Source organism: Eleginops maclovinus, chromosome 6, assembly GCF_036324505.1.
Source record: "Eleginops maclovinus isolate JMC-PN-2008 ecotype Puerto Natales chromosome 6, JC_Emac_rtc_rv5, whole genome shotgun sequence".
In the NCBI taxonomy this organism is placed as follows: domain Eukaryota; kingdom Metazoa; phylum Chordata; class Actinopteri; order Perciformes; family Eleginopidae; genus Eleginops; species Eleginops maclovinus.
The window spans coordinates 16,082,277-16,109,793 of NC_086354.1; the positions used below are offsets into that span (position 1 = coordinate 16,082,277).

At 40.8% G+C, this 27,517-nt stretch overlaps 1 protein-coding gene across 4 annotated transcripts in view; it reads right to left on the reverse strand.

Moving 5' to 3' along the window:
• The window catches only part of LOC134866270 (adhesion G protein-coupled receptor L2-like), a 78,783-nt gene that overhangs the window by 19,512 nt on the left and 31,754 nt on the right, over positions 1 to 27,517 (reverse strand). For 2 of the 4 annotated variants that reach the window (XM_063886352.1, XM_063886350.1), the window contains exons 3-10: positions 25,316 to 25,529; positions 21,383 to 21,492; positions 17,011 to 17,811; positions 8,967 to 9,263; positions 7,416 to 7,516; positions 5,624 to 5,809; positions 4,245 to 4,283; positions 963 to 1,146 (exon numbers count right to left, since the gene is read on the reverse strand). In XM_063886352.1, the coding sequence (XP_063742422.1) occupies positions 963 to 1,146; positions 4,245 to 4,283; positions 5,624 to 5,809; positions 7,416 to 7,516; positions 8,967 to 9,263; positions 17,011 to 17,811; positions 21,383 to 21,492; positions 25,316 to 25,529 (1,932 nt within the window). The remainder of the gene's footprint in view (positions 1 to 962; positions 1,147 to 4,244; positions 4,284 to 5,623; positions 5,810 to 7,415; positions 7,517 to 8,966; positions 9,264 to 17,010; positions 17,812 to 21,382; positions 21,493 to 25,315; positions 25,530 to 27,517) is intronic. The other 2 variants (XM_063886353.1, XM_063886351.1) reach the window with 1 other exon arrangement.

The window sequence follows — 27,517 nt, forward strand, 5'->3', positions numbered from 1 at the left end:
GTCGGAGATGAGGAATTGTTTCTGGTTACACCCCTCCTCTGTCTTGTTTCTACTTCTCTTCCCTTCCCCTCGTCCTGGCCTTGATGCAAGCCTCGGGGTGCCATTTCTTTTTTTTTTTCTTCGACAAACTGCTAATTAGCAGCAACAATCATTTTCACATTTTTTTCCCCAACTCTTCAAGGAAGGTTAGGTAAGCTGCTCTCAGAGATTGTATGTTTCTGCAAGTGGCTGTTTTCATGTTTCTCCACTGGAATATTATCTCTAATATGCAGATAAGCAAGAGCTTGACAAGCTCATAGAAACTGCCTGAATGCGCTGATTAAGTGTCCAATATAAAGCATATTACACAATGTATTAATCAGTGCTTTTGGAAGAGACACAGCAACTAGTCCTTATCAGCTTAGCTAACTACCACTTAATGGGAAAGGCTTGGAGAGAACCGATAGAGTGCTGTGTGAATGGAACAATGCTTTTCAAATGGTTTCTTTGTTTCCCCCCAGAGGTCTGGACAGTTCATCTTTCAGCACACATTCAATGAGGTGACTTTACTATGCACAGAAAAAAGATTAAAAATCAATGAGGTATAAGACAAAAGGGGTGAGTAGGAGACCATAACCATAGCAACGAAGAGCTATGAGTAGAAGTATGGCACACAACACAATACAGACTTAAATGAATGAGATCATGTTGCTAATAAACTGCCTGTCAGAGCATATTTCCTTCTTGTGTTGGATAAATCTATCTCTATTTGGATGTCAGTGAGATGTGGCCCTATTAAAAAAATAATTTCTCCTTGGGGAATAGGTAAAAAAAGTGACAATTTTATCACACAGTTTAAAACTCTTTTACAGATATGTTAACAGCTCCAAAAACATAACTACGCATTAGCATCACAACTTGTGACTGACAGAAGTGTTCCTGTTATTTTTGTTTGTTTTTAGAGATGTTGGAGATGGACTTACTGATATTCTCTGCGGGGACTTTGACTATCGCTGGCTCGATCAGGTTTTCGGCAAGGACAAATGCCCCTTCCTCCAGGGTATCCAGTAGCATTGTGGCGGCATGCGATTGTTCCGTGGAATTCATGTCTTTCCAGGATTTCAGAGCTTCCGGCCTCAGGAGGTTGTCAACAGTGTCCACGATTGCCTGTATCCATGGAGACAATGAAATGTCAGCTTGCTGTTTCCACCGATCATAATTTCAGTTTAATAACAAAAAGCGGGATTGGGCAGCAAATAACACAAAGGGCATGCATGGCTAACAGTGACAGCAGCAACAAGGACTGACACTGAAATATCAAGATTGCTCTGACTGAGGGTTCAAGGAAGTCAGGGGTAACTAAAATAATAATGATGATAAAAAATGCAGTATGTTTTATTTAAAATTCTGTTTATGAAAAAAGGCTTAATCAAAGGAGACCTCTTTTGGACCACTTTCTTTATTGAATAATGTAAAAATGCTTCAGGGGACGTAAAATACAAACCAAATGTTTTGTTATTCTCTTAACTGAAGGATGCTGCCTTCTTTCTCAGTCTCTTATTTTAAGCAGCTATTTTCCAAAAGAACAATTACCACCATAAATAACAGTGCTATTTCCCTAACCGGATCTGCACATAATGGCCTTGAACACTATTCTCCTGGAGGAAAGTGGGCATTATCATGTAATCCATGTCCAGAGTGGCAGTTTGAGTCAAGATGGGGGAACATTTCTGCTTGTTTTGAATGGCAATCCTTTCATTTCCTGGTTTCTGATAAGCAGTAAGTTAGCAAAACATTCCACCGAACCCACACAAGTATCATATGTTGATAAAACAGGAGTTTCCTTTGACCCTGGAGGAGTTCATGACTCCTGCCTGACACAACAGCCCCAACCTCAATTTCCAAAATCCCAACAAACACAGACAGTTGTACAAAGATTCAGAATCTAGCTCAACCCCTGGTACAAATCAGAGTGACAATTTAACCATAGGTGCCATTAACCACAGCAAGGCCCACCACAATAACGGTAATTAACCACAACAAGCACTACTCACTGTACCAATTAGTCACAGCTGTGATTATCCAAAACACTAATTGACCACAGACAGGATTATCCGTTTGCCTGAAATAACAAGAAAGGGAATCAACCAAGTCTGCACCACTGTATGATTAACCGCAACATTTACCCACTGAGCTCATATTAAGCACAGCCATGATGACTGTTTCCAGACGCAGGGCTCTCAGCGTGTCTTAATATCTCGTCCAGAGCACAGAAATCAATCTCTATGGCCCTGACCTTGCAGGCCACTGGAAGCCTGTGAGCTGTGACTATGATGGGAGTCAGTGTCCGTGTCCGTATGTGTGTGTGTGTGTGTGTGTGTGTGTGTGTGTGTGTGTGTGTGTGTGTGTGTGGCAGGAGAGAGAACAATGGCTATCATAGGGTAGGAGCCATTACAACGAGACAGACACTAAATGCCCCCCTCCCCCGGAGAGCCATCCTCAAAGGAGCCATGAAATCCAAAGGGGGGGAATAAAATCGTGTCTCTAATTTGTGAAGCACGGGAAGAATCGGTGTATGGACTGACTCCTCTTTAATTCTCGCCTTGGTGGAGGTCACTTTGCAAATCACAGGGGCGCTACCAGAGGAACTACCATAACTTGCTATAGCTAGTGAAAGGAAATGAGCTCGGCTAACAAGCCAGCACTGTCTTGAAGGGCTACAACCGAATAATGAACGATTACACAAAAACTAGCAGATCTTTGAGGCTGTACTTGTATGCTTTTCTTTGCGCTTAATGCTAACATTAGCATTAAAACAGGCTCCCTAATACGATGCAATGTTTGCCAGGTGTAATGGGCAGCGCTTAGTGTGATAGCACGTTAACATTGCTAATTAGCCCTGCACACAAGGTTAAGATGAGGCAGATGGTACCTTTTTGCACTCAAATTCAAATTTAGACCAAATGATGTCACTGGAATGAGAGTTTATGGATCACCGAAATTATGTAGGATGTGAATGTCTGCACTAAATGTTAAGCAAATCCTTCAGATAGCTGTTTAGATTTTTTTCTTACAGGGTAACCTACATATGAAAGTCTGTTTACAGGTTTTGAGATGATGTTTGTGGTTCAGCTGCATTGATTTTAATATATTCTTCAAACTGTCTAGCATAAGTCTGACAATGCATGCAGGAGTCCAATGCTAAACCCCTGTATTTCTTAACCACAAATGCCAACCTCATAGGGCCTCAACTTCAAAAGTGAAGTGATCTACAAAGTCATTAGGATTCATTCTCTGGTCATCATGGATGTCTGTAGAACATTTCCTGGCAATTCATTCTGCTGTTATAGAGATATTTCAGTCTGGATCAAAGTGGTCTAGGCCTAGAGATGGGCTAGACAAGACTTTCCATAAAGATATGCTGCTAGCACTGCTAAATATATATTCTTAGGGAAATGTAACGACTTTTTCTCTCAGTAAAATAAGACCCCAAGAAAAAACAACTCAAACTTTCAGGGGCCCCCATGAGCCACTGAACGAAACAAAATCTGTTCATTTGTATAATGCCATGCAAGGCATCTTCTCCCCAGTGTTTACACCATGCCCTTGTCTACCAGCAGAACCTAACCGAGGAAATATTTCTCAGCACAGCAGAGGAAAAAAAAAAACGTCTGGGGGAAAGATTACAAATTTTGAATTGAACACAAACATATTAATGGGCTCAGAAATTAATCTCACAGATAGCACACCGCTGCAAAGGTAGAGGAGATTTTTTTTTTTATGGGGACAAGGGAGACTAGAAATTGTACATTATAAGCAAGTGAAAATTGAGCACACTGCCACTTTGATCACACTTCTGGCTGACAGGGAGGTGCAATTACGACCGTGGGAAGGCAATTATTCACACAATGTATGAAGAGTCGACAAGAGAGACGGAGAGAGGGAGGAAGAGTGGGGGAGGCAGAAAAGCAGGAGAAATGAAAAAATAATGATAGATTTACAAGTGATAGCACGCAGAGGAGGGGAAACAGGACAAAGACGGAGGGATATTGACAGTGGAGTCCTCAGTTGGACAGAATGAAGGGAGAACACACAGCCGAGTCAGAGGAGGAAGCAGCTACATCTTGTACAAGCAGGTAACCAGGCACATACTGTAACAAGACAATCAAGGACATGGAGACAGACACTGCTGCATGCTGTTGGTATGGCATTAGGGATAGGGTTACAAAAGCAACACGGAAAGCCTGCAGTAGTAGTAGTTATACCTTCATGTACGCCCTGCATGTCTTCTCTCTTTTTTGAAGCTTTTCCACACAACAAGAGGATCAAGCACAAAAGACAGATTGTAGAAAGAGGTGGTAAGAACACAGGAAGCATTAAGTCATGCCACTTACCATAAAATACAGAAGTAATGAAAAGAAGAAAAGGCACAGGTCTATAGACTACAACCATGAAATGCTCCGTCGGCTATAAATGTTTACCGGGGAATTCTAAATATGAATATGTATCACATTAGTGATGGGAAGAGATGAAAAATGAACAGCAATGTATGGTAAATGCTGAGACTAGATTCTGATGCTCCCAATTAGTGATGCTTTAAAATAAATTGAGAGATAAAATATGCGTGATGAGGTCATTTGTATTTCATGGCATGGAGATAGATGAGTTTATATTAAAACCCTTTCTTTCTATCTTGGGATTAAATAAGTCTATCTCCTACCTAATTGAGTCCAACCGAGGCAAATCACATACAGTGGCTCTCACACAGAATTGGAAAACAAAGAGATAACATTTTATTATATATTACAACCTTTACATAATAATAAACGCCTCCTGGAAACACACAGAGGAAAATATTTCTTCAACAAAAACAAGGTTGCTGCCATTTACAACTCCGTTAACCACTAGTTGCTTTGTGGGAATGGACAGCTTGACATAACAGTGTTTAAGCTACTTCAATACTAATCATGAATGTGTGATTTGTAGTTAACCCAACTAAACTTGCTGGTCTCCTTTAACTGTTGTCAGTGTTGCTTTTCATCAGTCAATCACAAGCTTTTTTTTAATGTACACCTCAGTTAGAAACCTGTCCTGATCTTCAAACACCGTAGGTGTGTTGAACATAAAGGCACAAAAATGGGGCATCATTCTGGTGCAAATAACCTTGTTTACAGAGTAACTGATGTCTAGAAAGTCTGAATAACAATGTAATTTTTCAATCTGTCACTCATCTCTCCATGGGACTGCCTGCAGCTGAGAGCTGTAAGTACGTCTTGGGCCTACTCCTTTCCTGAAGAGCGAGGAAGCAGTTCCACACTTGTCAGCATTGAAGAGTTATTCTTTGTGTTGTAAGGGGGCTCATGGCCATTAGCTTCTTTAAGGTAAAACTGCCAGGTGAGCCTGGGTTTCCAAAGCCGGTAATTACTAGGGAACTGTAGAGGAATGAGATCCCCTCAGGGCTAGACCTGCCTCCCTAACCCCCTCACCCGAGACTCTCCGTGTCCATGAATGTGTGTGAGTGCATGCACATGTTTTGTGTGTATTAGTAGGTGTCCTGCTAATGAACGTCCTGAATCACGCTGACAGAGTTTGGAAGGGGGGAAAGAAAAACAGAGTTTTTTGCTAGACATGAATTTCACAGTACCTTGTTGAAGCTGCGCCCAGCTGAGTCTTTCTCGCTGGGTCGGAGCTCCTGCAGCTGAGCATCCAGGATATCCACGAGCTGCTCCATCAGACGCACTGAGGAGCTGACGTCTCCGGCAAACACCGGGCCCTGTGTGTGCCTTGCCAGCTCATTGGCTAAATTAGCTGCATTTTCGCCACTCCGAATCTAAAAACAGCAACGAGGGAAAACATGGGTATGTCAGAGAAGCAGGCCTGAGATTCTTCTGCACGCTGAAGCTAAAATAATCTATCCCGTATACACCCTAAGAGTCATCATCCATTGCTTGTTCAGGAGGAAAGAAAGTAATTGTGTGCAGGCTGAATATGAACACAGGGACGCATGTTTACCACGGAATGTAATGACATGACTGTAAAATAAATAAAAAATCTGAATCAATAAGCTGTCAGTGTTTCCTCGTCAGTGATCAGTGTGTTTACAGCTGTTGTGATAAGTGTTTTTTGGTGCCTTAACTTAGCTGTGACCCAATTCCATACTAAATCTATAGAGGATATACTATATACCTATCTCCAGGCTATAAGATTTTTGCACTTCGTATTCAAGAAATCAATTTACTCTTCCATTTTGTACTGAGAGGAAATGAAGCAATACATGCACGCATCAATCAAAATGTGACTTTGGACTTGCACCGCCAATTAAACTTCACAAGGAGAAAGCTAATGCAGCGTTCATGTCATTTCATACAAGCAACGGTTACGAGTGACTGAGTGGGAGCAACATGCATGCCATTCCGATTCCAAGGTGTCAGAGTCAGATATATCAGTATATCTCCCACTAGGAGAAAACAGTCTGTATAATGGCTACAAACCACCATTATGTGGAATTCCATTTAAATAAAATTCAATGCCATTTCTAATAGAATCAATTCATCCAATCATACACATTATGCATCTGCTTTCACTTGAATATGAACAAATATGTTTTGAAATAATGTCCAAACAAGATTAATATTACTCTCTCTAGTATCACTGCTAGAATAGCAATGTATAAAACCACCTCCAAATATTACTGAGCGTTTCTAAATTGGAATTCATTTCAGGTTTAACATATTCCCAAAACTGACAACAGCATGTTTGCAGTTAATGTGTTTCCAGACCTATCACATTGAATATCATCACCATCCACAATTTATTTGAGTTTTTTTGCATCTGTGAGAAGTTTCAAAAATGGTGTGATGAAACACACTCAAACATTAAACTGATTTCCTGTGGAGACTGCTTGTTTCTTTAGTACACTTTTAAAACCTATAATTATTAATTGTGGCAATGCCAGCGACTTAAAACCCTCTGTGAACCTCCTGCAGGTGCAAAGTGTTTTTCAGGTCAAGGTAAATCTCCTTAGAATTCAATATGTTGTGTGTTTGTGTTGCATTACGGTCTGTTCAGGCTACAGAAATCGTTATCTGTGCGGGTCTTCATTAGATTTCTACCTGCATGACTGTTGAACTTCAAAGCAGACGAGTCAGAAGAGAAAGAAGCTCTGGCTCTTTGATTCTCAGATACTGACTGCAGAACATTGCATTTACTCTTGATAACTCATTTCTTTTTGCCATCACAATTATAAGCTACATTTTTTTTTTTAAAGGGGAAAAAAAGGCTTTTCATGTTATTCACTCCTGGCCAGTTCCCTGCTAGTATACGAAAAATAAAGATAGCAAGCAAAAAGGGCAAAAATTGCCACTAGATGTTTTATTTTTTGGCGTGTAACATGTTTTTTGTTGCTATATTTTGTAACTGACACATTGCTGTTTTACCTTTTGTGCCACTTGAGTCACCCAGTGGGAGGTGCAGTTGCTGAGGTCTGGTCCTTTGGAGCACCAGGCCCCTGCCACAGTGCAGAGGAAGGAGGCGATGCCTGCAGTAACACAGAATAAACACAACAGTTGGAGGGAAGCCAAAACCTTTGCTCAGATGCAGTTCCTCCCGCTGATACCTCATTCATACAGGCTCTCTGGTGCAGGAAACTAACTGTTTAGCAGAAGCAACCACTTCCAAACAATTTGAAAGGGTTGCAGGCTTTGTACGGTCTCCAAAAACAGAAAAAGACGTAGGAGGCATACTAAAACATTATCAGGTTCCTACATAGCTTGGACAAACCTGGCAGAAAACAAAGGTCTGTGATTGACTGTAAACATTTCAGTATTGTAAACACTGTGTATGCCATGCATGTCTAAATAAAAAATATTCCTAATGAACACCACTTCACTGACAACAGAAACAACATACATTATACAAACTAAGACTCGTTCACTGTCACCCCCACAATCAAAACATTGTCTCTTTTTCACTTTCATCCCACAATAGCCCTGCTTTTCATGCTGACAGTCCTGTCAGTCTCTGTGATGAGGTGTTAAGGTAACTTGTGAGAGATTTCTGTGTGAGCATCATTGTAAACTGAACTGCTACAATAGCACAATGATCCCTTCACTGCTGACTTCCTCCACTCGCAGAAGAAATTATAATGTGAGAAATAACTGGGAATACACTGTCTGAATGTAATTAAGACAAAAACAAGACATTGGATTTTGGCGGCGCTTTCTATTTCATAACTTCCCAAATGATATCCATTAACTTCATTAGTTTCTGTGCTCTGTTAGGAGGGAAATGAGGCAGAGTCAGAACAGATAGATCCGCACACCAAATAGCTCCTGTTTGAAGGATTTTGTCACAGTGTTATGGGGAAATGGGCATTTTTCTCTCTCCCTGTGCTCTGATAGGGTTTCAAAATTACACACAAACAGGAGCAGCTTTCCCATTTTTTAGGGAAGAGACAAGGCTCTAATCATGCTATATTATAGTTTAAAATCTGACATGTCCACTGGGTAAAATGTCATAGACTCAGAAGATCGATGCAAATACGGGCATAGCCATATTCTTTAAAGCTTCCTTCCTGATCATTTGTATGCTGAGAATGTGATTCTGACTTTGATTGTTAAGGAAAGAACAGGGGGGAAAAACTATTCCGGTTTGCCTCCTACAGAGTCGTAGTAGCGAATAATCAAGAGTTTTAAAAATAGCTAGACTTGATGAAGATGAAAAACTAGCAAAAACATGTGAACATGATTGTACAATTGACCTTTTGCATTTCCTTATTCTTGTAAAAACCATAACACCATGTAGCTCCATTTTTATGTCTTTGTTCACAATACCATTTCTGAAAATGACGCAACTAGCATCCTGCAGAGAGAACATCGGGGAGTGAAAGAGTTTAGAAAATCTAATCTAACTTTAAATCTAAAGAAACTGTTACATAAAGTTAGACCATCAATATTTATCAAACACTAACACACAGATGGGGGGCCTACCTCTGGTCCCTTTGGGGCAGGGCCTCTCGACAGTGCTCCCAGTGTGGGTCTGGGGCCAGTCGATGGCTCTCCTCCTGGTGGCCTCACAGAAGCGTCTGGGTGTCGGTGGCAGCTCAGGGACGGTGGGTTCTGCTGTACTTGATCCACGATTGTCCTCAAACGGGTCCCTTCCATCTCTTGGATCTGCTCCTGCTGCAGTGGTGTCGCCCTGGCCCTTCATGGTGGACACAGCCGTGGTCGTGATGACTGTGGTCTTGCTTATCGATGGCGAGACAGAGAAATCTTCACTGGTTGGCACTAGAGAGAGGGAAGATTGTAGATGTTAGTCATAAATGTGCTTTTACTTGAGCTGCCATGGTCTCTAGCAATGGGGAACTGCGACTGTTTGGAGTCCTGTGGCTCGTTGGTATTGAGTTACTGCTGCCCATGATTTCTGGAAATAAAAAGCTTCATGCAGCTTTCACCCATAACTCCACCTCTTTTCTGTTCCTTCACTAAACAAAACAAGGCAAACCTGCCAACACTAAACATCTATCTCTTGCTATTTTTAGTTTACTTAAGGCCATACATAAGACAAGCAGTGGTGGTGGGGCATCCTTTGACAAAAGCAGCGATTTCCTTCCAACAGAGTCACTACCTTGGGCTGATTAAATGTCAACAATGAAGATAAAGCCTGTCTGCATTTTGCTTTTTCTGCCTAGTTTATCTCTGTCACTTTAATAAAGCTGCTGTGCTGAAGGAGAACTGCAGTGCTCCAGGCAAAATCATACATCAGCAATAATGTGATTCCTCTATATTCAATCCACGCCCACCCTGCGAAGCAAATCTATATGTGAATGTGCACATGCCAGTGTGCAAGTGCGCTTGTGTTTGCTCCATTGCTCAGGTGTGTTTCTGCTTAAGACCACTGCGTCCGCAACAGATGTATAGCCACTGCAAAGAGCCTGGAGATAACTAGGAAATGAGAGCCGGAATAGGAAATCTATCAATTTTATACAGTATGAATAGCCAATATAAATAAAAAAAGAAAACACGGTGAATGTTTATATGTATGTGGGTCTATAGGATAGTATCCTCCTATATTAATCATCACACATTTTGACCCCACAACCACCTGATTGTATTTAGAGCTAAAAGCAACTGCTCACAATGAGGTCTGCCATTGTGAAAGGCCCTATAGTGTTGTCTTCACGTTCCCTGGTGCTTCTAGGAAAATGCAATATCATGCTATCAGACACACTCCATCATCAGACAAATATCTCCATTTCCTGAGAGAGAACGGTGACAACGCCCAGATTTCACATTTCACACTAATCAGCAAGTCAGGGGAATCTTTGCTTTTTCATTTCAGTGAAATATCTGAGTTTATTACAAAGCTGATATCTGGCGATGTAGTCAGGGGGCCACGGCAGGGAGGTAGCAGTATTTCTGTGATGCTCACTGTAAGAAAATAAACTGCAAAGCTCCCTACAGTGCCGGCTGAGTTGTGACATTTCACTAAATGACCTTTACTCCTGTCAGGAGCTCCGGCTAATTACCTTACACTCAGTCATTGTGTGTCTGTTATCCACTCGTTCACAGGGCAGCACGGCTACAAAAGTAACAGCTGACGTGCGGTTAACTTCGGCAGACTGTAATGAAGTGTTCAGTTATCACCCAAAGCTTTAAAGGTATCACAATTACTCCCAGGAAACAAGGGAGTAATTAGAAATGTTATATCTCTTAGTGGACACGATCACCATTGTCTTTTTTTCAGAAGTAATATCAAATAAAGATATTTATTTATATTTCAACATAAATTAGTTGAAAGGAATATTCCATATAGAAGTAAACTTAAACACTTTCCCCCCTAAACTGAAAAAAAACTTGCTATTTAAAAAAAAAAAAATGTTTCGAATATATTATGTATAGCCTTTGAAGCTTTTTTATTGACTCAGGAAAAGAGAGATGATTCATGGGCTGACTCTTTTGATTCAATATTCAGGTATAATGCAATACAAGGGCAAGTGTAATTAGGTTTGAGAATATTAAACCTCTCCATACCTGAGCAAACTTCTGCTTTCCACAGGCTGATATGAACCCTAATTTGCATCTGCCTGAAACGACTTGCTTGCGTCAACTGATTAACCTGCTCCTGAAACCATATTGCTCCAACTCATGAGTCCAAAGCCCTCTGCCACCCACACACACCCTTGATCACAAATTATCATACAGCACAGAGACTTTTTTTGTTCAGTGTTTCTTTGTCATTTCTGCAAAAGCTTTTTAATAGCCTTAATTATAATCAGTGATTGAAACAATTTAGAGAAGCAGCAAAAAACTGGGATTATTAAGTGAAATATAAACAAAAATATGTGTCCACATTTACATGTTAGTGCTGCAACAAATTACTACTATCATTTTTAATTAAACATTATTTTCCTTCCTCAGTCTTTTAGTGTCCATAGTTACCATAGCGTCATTTGGGTATTCAGACTGCTCATACAAAGAAAACCTGAAATATAAAAGGAGACAGATCTAGAAAAATAGTTGATGTATTACCTGAGAAGATATTTGGCAGAGTAATCTAAAATGTAAATATTATTTGCAGTCCTAATTCCTTTTATCCCTCGTAAAACCCAAAGGAAATGAAACCCTAAAGAAGATTGTAATTTTGTTTGTATTGGTGTAATTTCATAGATATTAAGTCATTGTCTAATTTTTCACTCTGTGACCAGGGGTTTTCAGATGTACACTGAATCATTTTTATTAAATCAAAGACGAGATACAATCTTCGTGGATATTTACAGTCAGTGTGTCTAGGGTTATCATTGAGTAATTATGAAGGACATCGAGAACATCACATCAAAAAACCTACTCATTTAATATTACATCAAGCAATGCGCTTGTCAGATGTTGAATCATTTGGGGGCTTATTTTGATGTCTCTCCAGCATACGTGCTACAATTTTCTTTGATTGTTGAGAGCACATTCCCCTCCAGTAAGAGCGCTGTGTCCTCTGATAGCACTCAACCAAGAGAGGGCTGCACCAATTAGCTGCCATTTCTCTCAAGAGGCAGTGAAGTCACTCTTTATGGGCAATCTGACACCAGAGGCATACTGTCGCCATATGCTGAATAGTACCTCTTGTAAATAATAGAAGAGTTGGAGATTGAAGATTTGACAAATGGCTGTCACTGAAGTTCAAACCAGAGTGTGTAAATTAAAACAGAGCTTAAAGAAATAAAAACCATTAAGCAAGGTCATAAATCAAGATATCAGAAATGAAGTAGAATTAGTTTCATTACTTTATAGGCCCCTAGAGTAATATAAGTATCTGCGGGGAAGATGACAAAACAATATTAAAAGAGAATCAGATGATCAGAGATGTAGATAATGTATTTTTCCTTGCTTTTCCAGCTTACACTGTAATATTAAATGAGCCTTTTTCTAAAATCACATACAGTCAAAAGCAGTTCAAATTACAAACGGCAGGAAAAATGCATCATAAGCTTTCCTAATACCGGCTATTACGGAAGAACAACGACAAGCTCAAAGCCGAATATTGCTGTTTTTAATTGGTTTAAAATGTTGAAATCAATCACATACAAGGCTTATCCTCCAAGTACAATGACAAATAGACACTTATAGTTGTCAGGAAAAATCAAATAGGCATTGCTCAGTTAAAAGAATATCTCTACAGCAGGGTTTGTTTGCACTGAACAAAAGGCTGAAAGCAATAAATGTGTGCCGCAGTCCTCTTTTCTTGCCCTTGAAAGTTAGCTGTTGTCAAAGTGAGAAGCACCTGATTCAGCTGCATACTTTCTAAACTAAATGAAAAGGTGAGCAAAATGAAAATGAAAAAAAACTAAACAATCAAGAGCAGTGACAGGTTCTTTTCATTTTTCAATGTGTTGTGAACTTGAAATTCAAGAACAAGAAAAAGGAAAGGTAGGCATACAGCACGATACATATAAGGGTGTAGCCAGTTGCTAGCTAGCTTAGCTTAGCAGATGGACTGGAAACAGGAGAGGCAAGATAGGGTTTAAGCACCTCTAAAGCTCAACATTTTTAGAGTAAAAATGTGATTTTTCCCTTTAATGATGGGTTATCTGCCTACACCAAATCACCATGACCTTGTGCTAACAAAAGCAATGTATTCCAGATAGACAGCTATTTCTGTTGTCATTTCAGACGTAACTTTAACGTTTAAAGATTATAGTTAAACATTATGGACCAATCTATCTGACGTTCCTGCCATTCTAAGAGTATGTGCGATGCAGCATTGCAAGCCTAGGAGAAAGGAGGGAATGAACACATACAATCCCAAAATAGCCAAAACTTTTGCTTTAACTAAACCAATAGGAATGTTGCCACTGACAGTCCTTATACACCATGAGTAAGACACGGTGTGCCTCCTGTGTGGGGCTTCATAGGCTATATCTTTATTCATTATGAATTAAAGCTTGACTCAATAACAAGACCGTCTCAGAGGAGAGAAACCGTGTGCGAGCTACAGTTGGTCTTTTTTGTCTCTTTACCTAGAGCCAGTGCTGGTAATTAATGACAGAGAAACAGGTCCCTGAAGACATGAATTTTACATTAGGCTGTTAAATGCACTCATGGTGTTCTGCTTTATCCAACCCTACGTGACAGGAGCATACAGCTTGGCATGGAAGGTAAAAGGCCACAATTCAGCCGTGGTTTCTTACCCAATGCTGTGGAATATGTCTTTATTTCTGCTTAATGGAAAAACTCAAGGCATCGATAAATTGTTTCAGAGCCTCACTGCTTTTTTGACACTTGTTCTTTAAAGAGCACTAGACGGAAAAAGCTCTGCCGGACATATCCTGTGTCTGTGCAGGGTAATTTATGATGCCTGAAACTGAGTACTGGGGAGCAGCAGAAACAGAGCAGTCACAACTACATCGTCTGAGTCAGAGGAAGGCTCACAATAAAGACCCATGCATGCAGACAGGAAGATATATGTGCAGACAGAAATACACTCGGAGCAAAAACACTTCAAACATCCCTGTCGTCTGCACATATATATGACGACTTAAACAATTTTCTGCCATAATCTTGCTGGGGTTGATACAGGCTGAGAATAAGAATAAGTAGAGCTATTGCAAATCTCCTGACTCCCTTACCTTTGCCTTTATTCCTGTTGCTGAACATCATGCTTCAGAGGTGGAACACAGGCTTAGTGCATGAGACATCTATAAATGTCCTCAGTCTTGACGGCCCTAACGGAGGCGTCGTACAGGGATATAAAAGCATTCCAAAGTGCATCAAGATGCTCAGCTGGGTTTACTCACAAAATGGCTGAGCAAAAATAAAAAAAACAGCAGCTTTGTGATGATAGATATCTATCATGTGGCATGCAGGATATGAAATAGTGCTTTTGCTTGACATTTCAATTCAGCTCTGAGCCCACTTGTGCTCACTGCTACCAGATTAAGCTGAGTGGCTAAGCCTTTCGGACAAAGCCATTCATTTTATGCCTCTCGTCTTTAAGGCTTCAGATCAATGCTACCTCAAATACAAATTAATTTTCTCCTCTCTCTCCTTGTTAGTTTGAAATGCTCTCGGCAATTGCCGACTCCCCTGATTGGTTTTTCTGAATTCATTCGACTGAAATCAGTTAATGCTTTCGCACATCAGAGAGAATACATTAACAGTGTCCCTTTCAGTTTTGTAACAGCGCCGCTTTGGTGTGCTTTTTATTGGCATGCACTTCTTTCAGACGGACCTCTGAGAAGGTGGACTCTGTAAGTATTGATCATTGCTGTTTTGTGTTCACAATGAATTAACAGAGGGTAGACATTTTCTTTAAATGTGCGTGAATTGTCTGCAGCAATGAGCCAAAAGATCAATAGGGGGAAAGATCTTGGATAATCACTTCAACCAGGGCCAGAATTAAGAAACCCATAGTTTTACAAACACTCTACACAAGGTAAAGCAAAATGCCGCCAAGTTGCTAGGGTCAACTATTTCTGCTTTGATCACTTTGCTCAAACTATCTTAATATAAACCCCTAATCCTGCCGGCACTTCAGCACCCCTCTAGGATGAGCAATACAGTGAAGGTCGATGCTGCTGACAGAAAAGGACACTGACGCTCATTGTGTTTCATGAGTTGTACAAAGGAGAGAAATACAGCGGGTTTGGTGTTCGAGGTAACTTCTCTCTGTGGTCGATGAATCTTAATGGGCACAATTAATTTTCTTTACGCCTCGAGGGCCCCTCAGTTTCAGAGAGAGAGACATTATTTCAGCACCATTAGATTACTCTGCAGAATAGGTTGTTTAATTCAACACCATATCACGGGTAGCAATAAATCCTAATAGCTACACAGTAAAGAAGTTAAAGGTGTAGATCCAGACAAAAAAAAAAACCCCTAATAAACAAGAACCAATTATTTTGAAGTGCCATTCAAAAAAGTGTGGGTGCTGCCAATGGCTGTGGCACAATGAGATGTCCCCTCTCTCCTTCTTGAGCTTACAACATTTCGAAATGTTTCCATGAAATACACTTAATGATGCACAGTGACAAGTTATGTTGCAAGGACGCATTTCTGATTGGATCCCAATAACAAAACGGCGAAAGGATACGGGTATTTAGAATAATGAGTGTGAAATCAACTACTATGTTCTGTTGGGTTCCTTCATTAAACGCACTGTTCATGAAGCAAGTGGCAACTCTGCGCCTATGTGGCATTTATGTTTACCGAGGCATTACAGTAGCTGAGAGAGCACATTAAACCCTTCATTGAAAATGCTCTGTGATGGCCACTTTCCTCTTCTCCCTGAGCCTCTTTTGAAACAAGGAGGGTAATTATGATAATTCACTTGTTAATTACATTTACATACATCAGGACTTGAACAGTTGAGCAGGCAGTTTGCATGCATGGAGAACTCATTAAACTTTGAGTATTTTCATATCTCCTCAAACATACTCTAAATGGAGGCTTTGGTTGTTCAGCAGAACAGGCGTAAAGTTGTACCCCCACCACCCCCACCTTGTGGGTGTCGAGTTATCTGGGGAGATTCCAGGGAACGGCAGGAATACAAACAGACTTGTTGACAAGAGGCCAGAGTTCAGGAGCACACAGCCGCCATTGAGACATCAACGCTAACCCCCCCTTCAGCAGCTCAGGTCAAGACTCAAATTTCCCCCCGGCAACCCCTCCCGAATATCCAGAAGTTAAAATCATAATTTAATCCAGACCAGTGCTCAGGGGCAACATGAGCTTCTAGCGTAACTAGACTTGGGGTCAAGATCTTGATTTCCCCATTTCACACAGGAGACGTGGCCCGGCTCTATGGGATAAAGCGGCTGCTGTCAGGTAATTAAGCCCATTATAATCCTAATGCAAGGCCTCTGTCTGATGACACATATGTCACCTCTCAGCACTTCACAGATTAATTTAAGCTCTCTAACCGCCTGACAAGATTCTTCACTGTAATTGATCTCTCTTTTTACAGCTACTCTTGCGTGCTGGTTCACCATGTGGTACACAACTCACACACACTTCAGCCTGGTACTTTACAATACCAGGCTACAATAGGATGGCTATTATCTCCTGATCTATTGTAAAAAATAAAAAAAAAGGCTGTGAAGTTGATGAAGTAGCCATGGCTGGCAACACAACTTGAAATCCCAAGGCAATGGGAAGAGGATCACCTTGGTCAGTCTGTGAACAATACTTCTAAAATGTATTCCCGGTATTTCATATTTATATTCACAATGGTTTCGGGTAAAGCCTGAGATTAAAGAATTTGATAAGGTCCAAGCTTCAGCTCGTGTGAGTGCCTCAGCTTGCCTCATGGTAATAAAGAAACGGGTTTCTGAAGAGGCGCAATCCTTCCGGGAGCTATCCCTCATTCCAAGGTGAATGTGTAATTTCTGTCTGCAAATGAGCCCTTTCCCCAGGACTAACACAGCCCTCTTTTCTTGATCACACCTGAATTGCATCCAAAATTAAAAGGCAGCCATCTGTGATAGCTGTAACCAAACAATAGACAAAGGAGAAAACTTAAACAGAAAAATGGAGCAGCTCTCACTTTCAGCAGGATCCGGGGGCCCGAAGTCCAGGTCGTAGCGCAGGATGTAAAAGTTATTCCACACGTATAGCTGGTTGTCCCTGGGGTTGTAATCCACAGCGGTGATGTACTGGTACTGGTTGGGGAAGAGGATGTCGGTGTACTCGCCCTGGCTCATCTTGGTGTTGTAGATGTAATCAATTTGGCTCTTGCTGGCCTCGCTCTCGTTCTCTTCGTAGGTCGAGCGGACCACGTGCAGCACGCCGCACACCATGAAGGCGTTGGAGGCAGAGCGCTTGTCGTATGCCGTGTCCCATGTGGCCTCAAAGCGGAGAGTGTACGGGTTCAGCTGGCTCACCACAATGCGCCCATTGTTCTGCTCTGTGGCGTAGATTACCCATAAACCCCTCTCATCTACTGCCAGGTCAATGTCCGTCTTGCCACCCCAGCGGTAAGGTGAGGTGTCGTGATAGTTTGCATTGTTAACAATAGCCTCGCCGCTTTTGATGCGTGTGCGCAGGTCAAACTTGACAATGTTGCGAGTGCGTTCTTTGTTAAAGAAGATCGCGCCATCATAGGCCACAAAGCCTGTCCCGTCCACACGGTGCGGCAGTTTATAGGTGGTGGTCTGGCGACCGTTTTTGAAGTCTTCAAGAGAGGCATACTCAATGAGGGTGTCAGTGCGGTATGGCGTCCAGGGCATGAAGAAGACTTTATCACCGGCCTGCAGCGGGTCTTTGCACCAAGACCCCGCTTGCTGCTCTGCCTCAAACAGGAAGGTGGCGTCTCCTATACCCTTCAGAGTCCCGGGACAAATGAAAACTAGTGACAGAGAAAAGAGTAAAACAACATACAGTAAGTACAAAGTATTTCAGACATATGTAACACATTTGACACGCATCATTCTTGCTGCTGTACAACTCAAGTGCAGGATAAAAAAGATCAGGGATTGTGTGGGATTTGGAGGAATGCGCTTTTGTACTACTGCTAATGAATGGGGAGAAAAAGAAAATAAATGAATGTGTGCGTTAACGTCAACTTGCATCTCAAGCGTCTGCTGCTACATCCTAACAGGGACAAAACAACATAAAATGTGAACAAAAAGGGTAAAAATCCTGCAAATGAAAGACACGGGAAAGGGAAGAGTAGAGTTCACACTTTTTTTTTCAAATACCAGCCTGTCTCTGACGTCAAATGCACATTAACAGCTGGGTATATGGACACACTGCACATGCATACTAACATGAATGAGGTCATAAACCAAAATGAAAAAGGGAACAGACTTCACATCTTGTGATAAGAGTGAACAAAAGGTTGTCAATGATGGTGGCGGCAGCAAAGCAGAGGTAAAATGAAAGTGGAGGTTGGGAAATAGATCGAACAACAGTGGTAAAGGATTTTCACTACTTCTGTGGCAAAACACAGGAGTAATCACTGATGGGTGAGGGAGGCCATGGCAAGGATCCAGTTGAGACGTTTTTAAATTAAATTGGTTCTGGATAAAGAGGAACAGAGTTGAATTCTTGTTTTCCTTTAAACTTTTATTTTTTCTGTGCCAATCTCACTCAGCCATCATTGCTATTTCACATCACGTGCTATGGGTGCAGCAGAAGTTGGGCCAAGCAGGACTATGCCAAATAAGAATATATAACACAACTACTCATTCTTCAAGGGGTTCACACAGTGCTAGGCAAGAGTCCCTGGAACAAATCAACACCCAACAGTTGGTGTTTTCTTTCATATTGCGAGAAAAAAATCTACTTTCCATGACCGTGGATGTCATATGAAATTCAGTTTGGAAATTCATTTGTACTCCAAGGGTGCAACAAATCCTCCTATGGGTCTAGCATTTGACAGTAGAGGCAATCAGGAGGGGGAGGAGACGTGAGGGGAGCTGTACTCAACACCACAGAACAAGGAGCCAGAGGGGAGGGAGGGGGACCAGACCACTCATTTACCTTTTTGCTCCACTTCTATTTCAGGCATTGGAAAAGAAAGCAAAAAAGAGTGCAAAAGGGAGAGAAAGGTTATCATGAGTCAACTACCAGGTACAAAGAGAAGGTTTAGCTGGAGGATATGATCATGAGATGAACTGCAGGGCTGCTTTGGGAAAAAGAGCTAGGGAAAAAAAAGTGTTTGTTAGTGAAACAGCCTCTCTTCCTAGGATATAAAAACAGACAAGTTATGGCTGGAGACAAGCTATGTGCAAGGATTTCCAGCGCAATACATTTTGCATTCCTTCTGTCTTTAACTGCCAACAAAATACTGCATTGGCCGATGATAAAGCAGAACAAATCCCTCTAAAAATGCTTCTCCTAAGAGGTCATATTTAGATGGATAACATTCTTAGTGAAACATCGCAGGAGTTATCATTGGCATGGATTGGCTGAGGGTGGATTTTGTTCAAACTTTATAAACATAAATTAAAATTTGATTCCAAATGTGCTCGCCCACACGCGTAAAACATGACACGGTGCTAATGTTACAGACCAAACTCTTAAATGAGCCAAGGAGAGCGACAGCACATGAGATGACTGATGAACACTCGGCCTAATATGGAGTTTCTTTACTGGACTGTTGAAACTGCTGGTAGAAGAGGAGAGGCTGGAGACAATATAGTGTGAAAGATTATAAGTTAAAAAAAAAGAGCACAGAGGTTAGTCAGGGGGGGAACGAGACAGGAGGTGAAAGGGAGGTCTGTTTGAAAGAAGAGAAAAAGAGGTGAATATTTCAGAAAATGTTTACAATTCATCAACTTAACTACTAAGTACTTTCACAGGCAGGAGTGACGCCTAAAGCTGCTTTTATAAACTACTCCAAAACACCTTTTTAAAAGGTAGATTAACTCATATCAGATACCATAGATAGAGTTTATAATAGTGTTGGATTTAAATAACTCTGCAGTACATTTAATTATACCATGTTCACAGCGAAACACTTAAGCTGATCAATGACCGAACACAGGAATTTGGTTAAATTTGTAGGATTATTGTCGCTTATGCTGTTTCACTTTAGTGGTTTCTGGAGTACGTTTCCACAGGACATTAAGGAACACAATGTACTTATGTAAGACCTTTAATGTAGCCATTTCTTTGAATAGCCTCCTTTTTCTATTTCAGCTAAAGATACAAAAAAAGGCAGTGTTATTAAAGCAATTTAGAATGTGAAATCACCTTATTTCCTCAGTTCCCTCCTTATGGTATCTCGTCATGCAGATAGTTTTGGCTGTATTTGCCAGGTTTAGAAATACCTTCCACTCAAATGTGAAAGAGTTGAATGGAATTTGGTTGGGAGCTCACAGCACTACTGGGAATATTTATACTTACGACTTCAGTAGAAAGTTGTTTAATCAAAAGTGTTTCATGGATAAACAGCAAAAAATGTTTCTGTTGTTGAAATATTTTTAAATCTAGTTTTAAAAAAACTTAAATTCCATTTACTTTTTTGAGTTGGAAGCAGAAATCTCGCACATTCAGGAATGGGGTTTGTATTCAATCTTATTTAGTATCCTGAATTATTTCAAATTAATAAAGTTTAGCTTCCCCATCTAAAAGTAAACTTCTTTAAAACTAAAATGTGAATTTCCATTCTTAACTGTCACCATTTTCACTTAATTACTATACTTCTAATGTCATTCATAAGGTTTAGAGAATATCTAACTACCTAAAAAGACATGTTAAATGGGTATAACTATATTATAATAACAGTCAGATCCTACTTACTTTTACACCTTATTTTTCACAAGCTGTTTGGCCTAAAAACCAGAGACCCGTCACAGAACTCATGGATTAAATTATTGATATGATATGTTTAGAAGTTGGTCGCGTTGAACGAAAAAAAAACATCCGGTCCACTTGCGAGTCTCCATCACAAACAAACTTGAGTTCAAACACTGGCTTGCAGATAGCACATTAACCAGACAACAAACAGAAGTTTCAGATAAACTATAACTAAATTAACATGAATTAACATAAATAACAAAAGGGTCCAATAACGGAGTCTTTAGCCCTTGAGCTTAACAAATCTGGGTGCTTTGCCAACCGGGAACCAGATTCAAAAAGGAAGTAGCTATCAAAGCCTGAAGACAGAAAACTCAGAACCTGCCAATTTTAAACTGAAACCATCTGCAAGGCTGGATTCCAAAGGAGATAATTGAAAAATATATCTTTTGTTTGTAATTTGAGGGAACTGATCCTTTAAATGACAGCAATACGTCAATACATCAACTTAATTCATCATTGTTAATGCCAGTCGTCCGGTTGAAGTACCATCTGTAAAATAAACATTGTCTTCCAACCATAGAAACTGTAGTTACAGCACATCTGTCTAGTCTACAGAGACACTTTAAACACACAATAAGAGTTCAGTATGAGATTTGGATGGCGATACTTACTATAGGGAACACACTCATACTGGACCTCTAAGTACTTGTAGGTGCCAGGGCATGGATCAGGAAAGACATCAGAGCCAGTGATAACCACACACTGCGTACGGTTGTTGCACCTAGAAAAAGAAAAGATTGACCAGAGATTTCATCATGACTACCCACAGCAAGAGTACTCCGCAATGACAACATTAATAATGCAGAGCGGGGGGAAAGTTCAATGTTACAGCTACAAAGATATTGATGAAATCCCAGCCAGGACTGTCACATATGCATTCAAGATTAAACCTTGGCAAACAGAGAGGAATGAAAGCATTAAAAGGAGAGTAAATGAATGTAAATGGATGTGATAATGAATAAGAGAGTGAGATAGCAGCAGCTAAGGCATGTTAGGAATTAGCAATGGCATTTCCTTTAACAGCGTCTTCATATCGCTATTGAAAGGGAAGACATTCATTAAACACACGGGACAGGTGGCGATGACATGTGAGTGGACTGGAATGGTGGCCTCTGGTGAAACGGTGCCCCTCCTTTGCATGTGCGCAACAAACGCGACTTGAATGTTTCCTTCTATGAGAGGTTATTTGTCCTCCAGTATGAAATAATGCACATCGGTAAATCAACACAGTTGTGTGAATTGCAAAGTTAGTGTGTGTGTTTGTGTGCAGATGTTTCTGGGTGCTTTGAAAGTTCAAGTAAAGACGGAGAGGGGGAAAGAAGAACAGCAGAGGACTGAGTTTGTGTAAATACTGTATAGGGTGAAATTGGCTCCACTTCAATCAAGTTCTCTTGAGGCCGAGGGATTGAGAATATTGTCAACGATTACAGAGGCAAACAAGAAAAAATTGGCACCAAAGTAGGACATTCAACAATTTGCAAGCCTGAGATAAATATTTCAAAAGGTCAGTAGCAGTCATGCAAGCTGGACACACATTTCAACATTGAGCATGACTTTCAAAGAATCATTAGTAATTCAAGAGGCTTTTTGTTGCTGCAAAATGGGTTTGTGCAGCACAACATCCTCACAGGGCCTTGACTGTGCAATTTCAGCTATGCAGGACGTTAAAGTCGCGAATAAAGAGGTAAAAGTATTTACATGAACCAGAAACATACGTTGCTTTCAGGCTTCACAGCTATGTATTTTGATTACAGAAGTCTTTGAACTTGAAACTAATGGATTATTAAACATTGCATATGAATAAAAAGGCGCAAAGGCCATTATGAAGTTAAGAAATAGCATCTGCTCAAACATCACTGACAGCACCGTGCCGCCTGCACTTAACAGTTTCACTCTCAAGGCTTCACTGCTGTGAGATCAGCTGAGAGGCACAAAGGTCACTGCATGAAAATGTGAAGAGACTGGCGGCAGATACAACGAGTCAATCGATTTAATGTAGGTATTTTAAAGTCTGAATGACACATTAGTAAAACAATATAATACAAACTACATTTATTCAGGTACTGTCCATATGTAACATTTTGAGATACTTAAGTTAAGATTTACCATAAACCAGTTTTTAACTCATTTAATAAAATACATCTTTAAATATAATATCTATGAAATGGATATATAATAATATTTGATCCACTTCCACCAGCTACACTATTGAATTGTGGCTTGCATGTTGCTGCAACAGTCAAAATAAAGCTAAACTAAAATGTTTACAGTAATAAAGTGCTTGAAAGGAGCCATTAATAGCTCATCTTAAATAGTACATTTTTAATACTTAAATGATTTGACTTAAGTCAAACTTTTAACACAAATGTTTTCACCTGTAATGGAGCACTTTTCAAATGATTCTGCTACTTTCAAAACCCACAGTTAATGTTGTTCAGTTAAGGTTTAAAGCTGTAAAAAAACAAAACATGTTCTGAAAGACGTAAAGCTGTGCAAACTGCAAGTAGATGGATCATTCTCCTGCCTCTCTTCAGTTTATTTCAAAAAGATTGATTTTTCAAGGTTTGTAAATTATCTAATACTTCTTCCACCACAGCACATTTTTTTACATTGTGAGAAACCACAATGGAGTTTTTTTTGTGGTGCAATTTTTAGATCCTTTGGAGGAAAGGGAGGTGTTGTTGCTAAGCATTTAGACACGCTTCCTCAGTTTTAAACTGCTGCTGAAATTGCGGCATGTAATCTCCCTATTGCACTGAGCTCATGAAGTGTTTGAATCTTATTTCTTTCAATCTAAAAGCTACTTCTCTGACGAGGGGAAACATTTATTACGTTGGTCTCACTGGGTCAGAGGATTTATGGCCATTGGATGAGGTAATGTTAGTCTGCAAAGCAGCTTTATTTAGATGATCTATCATGTCTTTTGTTGGTATGTGGGTGTTTCTGAACCTACACTAGTAGAAAAATGGGTGCATGTAACAATGTCGACATAAGAGAAAGAGAAAAAGAGAGTTCGGATCACCTCGCATTTACCAGACATCTTTGATGGAACGATCACCTGAATATCAAACAGGGCATAGGTTTCCATCAGTGCCTTTATACATTTTTCATCCAGTCATGTGTCCAACCAAACATTTCCAACATTGAGAAAACACTTTCATGTAGATGTTGAAGAAAATCAAGCCATTTCAATCCTGCCAAGTTGCTTTTGTTGTGAAAAACGGTTTACTGATGAATACTTTTCTTGTAATTTCAAACCGACAAACTGCTATTCTATTCGACAGACTTTCCGCTGTTTCTATCTTCCCAGTCTTGTTTAATATGTTTGTTTATCTGTCTCTGGTGCTGCCTTTTGTTAATCTTCCTCAAAATGGGCAGAGAGCTGTCTTAATGTTTCGCCATTTAAACATCCTCCTTGTTTTAGTTTGCTGCAGACTGAAAGAGGACTGATAAGGGTCTCCCAAAGCTTTGTGACTACTTAAACTTGCCTGGTTATCAACCTTAATTATGGTCAGGAGCCCATTTCCTCTGATCTGAATCATTAGAATAATTCTGGCTAAGGGCTGGTGGTGCAGAGTCTTCTCAAAGCCTCTGTCACACACTGCCTCCAGGGAAACTTCTATGGAGATAAGTTTGGAGTTCAGCAAGAGGGAGTCTAACTTTGTCGACAGATGTGGTGCAGAATGTAGCAGGTTGCAGTCAAACAAAGGGGCATGGACACTGTAAGAGGAGTATGAGAGTGCTGGGACCCAGCTGTAGATTTTAAAAAGACTATTCTGTAGTGCTGCACCTCTGGGAGTAAATACAGAGGTGAATGAAGGAAAAAACCCAGAGGAGTAAGATGGTGGGGGAAGTTAGCCTAAGGGGGGGCACGGTAGGACAGAGCAGTGCCTTAGAAGATGAACAGTGCTGGTTACTATTTATGAATAGTTCATCCAGTGCCCTTTAAAAATACACACACCTCTAGGGGTAGGCAGCAGTAGAGTTATGGTGTTGCCGTGCTGTCGTTTGACGGAAAAGCAGCCTCTGAGAGAGGGTAACCGGGATAAAAGGCATGATGATGGGCACTGCTCACTACCTGAGGCAGAGCCACTTCAATGAGGAACAAGTGTTTGAACAAAGCAGGGCCAATGTTCCAGATAGGGAATTAAGAGGGTGTTGATATGACTCGCAGTCTTTCTGAGGTACACTGATTATGACTCAAACAGCAGCAACAACGCGCAGCTGGTGTGAAGAGCTCTGCCGCATGGATGTCGATTTCTGACTGTCAGGAATGAATCTGCGCCCCAGTTTTCTGACTTTAAAAATACCACCTACATAATCTAGTCAATGAGGGAATAAAGGAAAACATTTGGGAAAAGGTGTGACATGTTGATTTATTGTCCGGTATTTATGTGGGTGCACAAGCAGGGTGAGAAATTAAGCGTTTCTTTTGTGTGCAGAAATGTTAGTTGCAGCAGGAAAGAGAAAAAAAAGAAGTTCATATGTTGCCAGCTCCTGGTTTTGTTTGTGAAAAAAGATCCCTCCTCTGCCCAGCATTTTACCTTTGTGATATAATCTTGTAGGCATCGGGGAGGTAGCAGTTGACGTTCTCCATCTGGAATGGGTCAGCGTCACAGATCTTGTCGTCAGTTCGGCCGTAGTTGGCCGTCTCGATCATAATGACATCACTCCCCGGGCAGCGGAGATCAATTGCATATCCTTCACATGAGAGCTCCCTCCTGACCAGCCCGAAAGGCAAGGCCGCACGGCTGAACCCTGACAGAGACACAAACACAGAGAGGAAACTTTAGGCAAATAATAAAAACTAATGAGTTGAAAGGATCACTGCTTCCATACAATAAGACCACACATCATGCAGATAAATCCCCTGGCAAAAAATAAATAGGCAACAGCAGTCCAATGTTTACCACAGTTTCAAACAGACGGGCCATTACACGCGATACAGGAATGGAGAAAGACGAAACAATACATCTCTCCATCTCTCTGTGGTCTTGGATGTTGGCTAAGACATCAGATCTGTGTCACTGGAGACCATTGGTAACCTCATAAATTCTTGTGCAAACACAAAGGCTACAGAGCATCAGGAAGGCCTCCATCTAGAGAACATCCACCACGGAGCCAAACCTATCTGGACGGGGAATAGTTTGTTTTACAGTCTTACAAGCCGACTGATTTGTTTCTTTTTTGCTTTACTGGCTCTGTCAAGAAAAGATAGAAAAAAAGGCAGAATCCCGGCAGAATGGAGTGTAATACAATCCATTTTACAGTGTCGGGGATCGAAGAGTCTGGAGTCCACACAGTAGGAAAAATCTATACGTGGAACACAACACAGCAGATGGGAGCGCAGCCAAATAGCTATACTGTGGGGGGAAATTAACTATTCAACTCTAATCTGTCCCATTTTCAGAAAATAACAATGAAATAGGTTACTCCTCTGTATCTCTCTCCTTCTCAATAATAAAATGTCCTCTCACAAATATGGTGGAACTACAGATATGCAGATTTTCGAAGAAAGAGAAAAGTAAGTAAAAACTAAAGAAAGAAAGAAATCCATTATCTGAGGTTAAAATGATTCTGAGTAAAAATGAATTTAAGTGTCTGCAATTCTGACAAAACAATTAGGTAAAATCTAAGTAGAACATGCAAATGTGTTCCATTTAAGAAGTGCAAGCAGAGCTCTACATGAGCTGTCAATAATCACTGTTGTTTGTACCAATAGTGGGTCCTCGAGGGGGCAGCTACCATTTGTATTTTCTGCACTGCTCTCTCCTAATTAGCCCTTCTTTCAGCCTGTTGCCTTTTCCATTCTCCTATTGGCTCCCGAGCATTGTCATGTAGCAGCACTTACCACCTCGGGTTCACTTTGCCCCCTCACTCTAATTATCCTCATGCTTCTGACAGTCAGGGCCTGACGCAATTAGCATTGTTTGCACTGCCCCGAGTTGAAGTGGTTCTGGCTTGAAATTCCTACCCTGAAACCCCCGACCCACATTTCTGCTAGTCATTTCAGCCTGCTGTCCATGGCTCACTTATAATGATATTCCATGTCGGCCTGCACATTTCACACTAGCAAACAGACATCTGTGAAACATTGTTCAGAATATAATGTTGGAGTCATCCCATATTAGGGAAAAACTTCTGCACGCACTAGCAGTAGTAGCTCTATAACAAAATATGAAACTAATGGTATAAATTGTCTGGCATTCGGCCACTAGACATTTCATTATAGTGCCATGATCTGTCTAATGGCCAGTAGATTCTGCTTAGCTGGACTGTTTATCACCTCATTAGGAGACGTCAGTGTAGCCGAACCATAAGTGGAGGGCTGTGGGGTCACTCCATCTATTCCAATAACCACTACAATTACCCAAACCTTTCGAAAAACCTGTCCAGAATGGTGGATGATAAAACACATAGAGAAATCGCCGGCTTTACTGCAAAAACTAATGATCATCCCGCCTGCTATTCCTCATGGAAGGAGTGACGGGTTTATCGCGGCAGCTACAGACAGCACACAGAAAGAATGCATTTCATGGGGTTTTAAAATTCTGAGCGGAGCCAGAAAGACCGTCTTTCGGCTAAAAAAGCCCTCACACATGTAGAAGCCATCTGCCTTCATAACCTCTTTTTTCTGGCTGTCCACTGGCAACTCTGCCCATCTATCAGACCACTAAGGCATGATAGCATGCTGCTGTCAACAGAGGCTAAGCGATTGATTGGGCTTGTGCCCTGCCTGCCTCCTC